The sequence below is a fragment of the Frankliniella occidentalis genome, unplaced genomic scaffold (genome assembly GCF_000697945.3).
Source record: "Frankliniella occidentalis isolate FOCC.00 unplaced genomic scaffold, Focc_3.1 Scaffold7, whole genome shotgun sequence".
NCBI classification, from domain to species: Eukaryota; Metazoa; Arthropoda; class Insecta; order Thysanoptera; family Thripidae; genus Frankliniella; species Frankliniella occidentalis.
Window position 1 is genome coordinate 2,891,394 of NW_026267137.1, and position 3,319 is coordinate 2,894,712.

General features: G+C 59.3%; 1 protein-coding gene and 1 long non-coding RNA gene across 3 annotated transcripts in view; one reads left to right on the plus strand and one right to left on the minus strand.

The window, feature by feature from the left end:
• Positions 1-2,500, plus strand: part of LOC113210004 (peroxisomal leader peptide-processing protease-like) — a 92,136-nt gene extending 89,636 nt beyond the window's left edge. For both annotated transcript variants that reach the window (XM_052273839.1, XM_052273844.1), the window contains 5 exons: positions 208-1,000; positions 1,226-1,347; positions 1,443-1,611; positions 1,726-2,058; positions 2,195-2,500. In XM_052273839.1, the coding sequence (XP_052129799.1) occupies positions 208-1,000; positions 1,226-1,347; positions 1,443-1,611; positions 1,726-2,058; positions 2,195-2,283 (1,506 nt within the window). In that variant the 3' untranslated portion in view covers positions 2,284-2,500. The remainder of the gene's footprint in view (positions 1-207; positions 1,001-1,225; positions 1,348-1,442; positions 1,612-1,725; positions 2,059-2,194) is intronic.
• LOC127751020 (uncharacterized) lies at positions 2,452-3,319 on the minus strand. Its single transcript, XR_008011944.1, has 3 exons — positions 3,214-3,319; positions 3,023-3,115; positions 2,452-2,679 (listed from the first exon to the last, which is right to left on the minus strand). It is a non-coding gene; the product is annotated as an uncharacterized LOC127751020 (long non-coding RNA).

A 3,319-nucleotide genomic window follows, 5' to 3' on the forward strand; every position in this document is an offset into this window, starting at 1 on the left:
AGTCGGCCGGCGGCGGCAAGATAGTCATCCGGCGGCGCGCTATCCCAGCCCTGAGCGTCGTCCTGAGGCGGGGGAGCATCAAGGTGAGGGCCAGAGGAGTATGGTATGGCGGGCGTATGACGCGGGCCTCCGATCGGCCCGGAGCGCCTCGCCGCCGCACCGCCACCCCCAGTGACCTCATGCCGCCCTCGCCTCCTGTGATCTCAGCCACGCGCCGTGTCCCCGCCCCTCTCCGCGGGGGAGCCCAGCGTGGGCGCGGGGCTGTCCACGCCGCCCCCGCTGGAGGATGACCTCGCCGAGGTGCAGGCGCGCGTGCTGGTGGCGTGGCGCTGGCCCAAGCTGGCCGCCGCCCTGCCCCAGGTCCTCGCCGAGCTCCGCCTCAGCAGCGACACGGTGGGCCTCGAGTCGTCCGCCGCCGAGCAGTGGCCCTCGCTGCAGCCCACCATCCGGGACGCCAGCACCTGCGACGACTCGAGTCGGGAGGTGCGCGCGCTCCTGTCCATGTTCCTGCTGCTGCAGCTGCAGCCCGTGCCGGAGCAGCGCGCCGGCCTCGGCCCCGTGACGGACACCCTCCGCCGCCTGCTGCCGCGCGTCCCCGGCGTGCCCCCGCGCGGCGCCGCCGTGTGCACGGCCTCCGCCCCCCTGGGCGCGCCGGGGCTGCTGGGCGCCGTGTGCCAGGGCGTCGTGTCCGGCGCGGCCGCGGGCGGCGTGCTCACGCTCACCGACGCCAGGGTCACGCCCGGCTGCGAGGGCGCCGGCGTCTACAACCTGGCCGCCGCGGCCGCCGCCCTCCCGTGCGCCGTCGTGCTCTCGCCGCTCACCTGGTGGCGCGGGGAGGCCGTGGGCTTTACGCTGTGTCTTGGGCTGCGCCGCCTGCTGTTCGACGCCGTGCTCCAGCTGGAGCTGCGAGCGCGGGCGGCTGGGCGTCGACCTCGCCCCGCCCTTCCCCCGACTGCACCGGCGTTCGACGGTGACGCCACGGACGACGTCGATCTTTACGGTATGTTGGCTACTACTGACTCGCCATCCAGAGTTCCAAGTATTTGACGCCTTGTGAAACATATAGACCTTTTCCCCTACCTCCATATCCTATCTCCTATCTCCGGAAGAATCTGGGTCCACTGACGAAACGAGCAAAACTTTTCGGCCGTTTGCGAGGTTTGACTTTTTCCATTCTCCTCGAGAACCCTTCGTATCGTTTTTGATTCTTTTGTTTCTGCTGCAGGTATCGACAACAGCGTGGTCCTGGTCCGTTGCGCTCACATGTGGGGGTCTGGCGTTGTCGTCGGCAAGATGGGCAACCCGGGCAGACCCGTCATCCTCACCTGCGCGCACGTCCTGGTCGAGGTGAGTATCCACCCTCGCATCGTCCGCCTCGCGCGCGCTCATCTTCAACTGCCCAAGTCTGTGATTCACCCTGTTCTCCTCCGCTGCCCTCGCAGGACAGGGGGGTGACCGTGTGCTGGGGTGAACACTCGCTTCCCGCCGTGGTCGTATGGCGCTCGGCGGACGGCGAGCCCTTCGACGTCGCCGTGCTCGAGATCGTCGCGGACAATCCCCTGGTGCACGAGCTCCGGCCGCTGACCCTGGACTGCCGCCCGCCTCGCGTTGGTAAGAAATCGCTCGTGGAGCCATCCCGCCACCCTCAACTCCGTCGAATCTCTGTGTTCTGACTCCGCAAAATCAAAGTGTGCTGACCATCTTTGCTTTGGCCCCGTTCTGTAGGCGAGCCCGTGATCGCAGCCGGCTTCCCGCTGTTCTCCGAGCGCTCGGCGGCCGACCCTGGCCGCGTGCTCCGCCCGCTGGTGTCGCGGGGGGAGGTGTCGGGCTGGTGGACCTCCGCGTCGAGCCAGATCCTGACGACGTGCAACGTCCAGTCCGGGGCCAGCGGGGGCCCCCTGCTGCGGCCGGGGCCCGACAAGCCCACCGTCGTCGGCGTCCTGGTGTGCAACGCCCAGGTCGGCAGCGGCAAGGACGCTGTCGTCTACCCTCATGTCAACTTCGCCCTATGGGCCGATGCCATCGAGGGACCTGTCAACTCGTACCTTAAATCTGGGGGTATGTACAATCTGTCTTTTTGTTCTTATATATTTAAAATAGCCGTATTACGTTTGTGTTCTATTTCGGTCTGACTAGTTTCATAATACCCGAGTCTTATACCTGTTATCTAATACTACTTTTGTTTGTATTTCAGATAAGGAACATCTCACCCAGCTTCAGTGTAAAAGCAAAGCGGTGCACCGACAGTGGAAACTACAGCCTCCCAGTATGTGTAAACTGTGATCGAAGCATGTTCCAAGCTAAAGTTCTGTGATGAAATGTGACGATTGACTCATTCATTCCATTCGACGACCTAACTGCCTTATAAAACTGTTGATTGTTGTGATGACTTACCATTCATTGTTTATTTGTATTTGAAAAAGTATTGTATTTTCTTATGTCTACCTCCTTTTATTTGCATCGACATTGCCATTCAAATAAACGCATTTTACTAAAGTTAGACGGTTTTGTTCCTTTTTAATTATCCCAAACTTTTAAATGTGTTATTTTTCTTGGAAATTTGACTGTTCACCCCTTTCTGCACAGTGAGCCATCACAGCCTGCCCCTCCGCTGTTCTTGCAAAGTCCAGTCTTGCAGCAATGGGGCGCCCCCCGGCAGTCCCAGCGCCTGCAGTTATCCTGTAAAGGTCCATAATAAAACCTCAGCGAACTTGTTTTCAAACTAAGGAACCACGACATGCTTTTAGAAATGTTTAACAGTCCATTAATATCTTGTGTCTGACCACAGCTTTCTTATTTGAAAAAATCAAGGGGGTAGAATAATAAATTTGGGATCAGCGCTGACCTATCGCTAGCCGGAACGTTCATCAATTGGTGGTGATTCTGGGTACTTTACCCGGACCTTAAAAATTCGTTTCTATGTGCATTTCAAGGAAAGTTATTCTGTGGTCATGTAAGCCGGCTGAATGAAAACTGGATACTTGTCGTCGGCCCCTTAGTACGAGTGGCGAGACTCACTTACCTGGAGCCCATTGCGCTTTTGGCAGGAACACCCACTGTACAGGTGACTCGCTATAATTTCTCTGGAGCGAACTTTCAAAGGCTCAGGGAGGGGCTGCGCCGAAAACGACGAAATAACAAAACAGTTTTATTGTGTCAGGCAAGGGGCGACCAAAGAAAGATATTAGGCACTCGGGCGGGCTCAAAACTTACGATGACATAGTTCCACTCGTCGAGTCCCCGCTTGCGGTAGTCGGGCTCGCTGATCAGAGGGGGGACGGCCTTCCCCGTGGGCAGGCGACAGCGCTTGGGGGCGGCG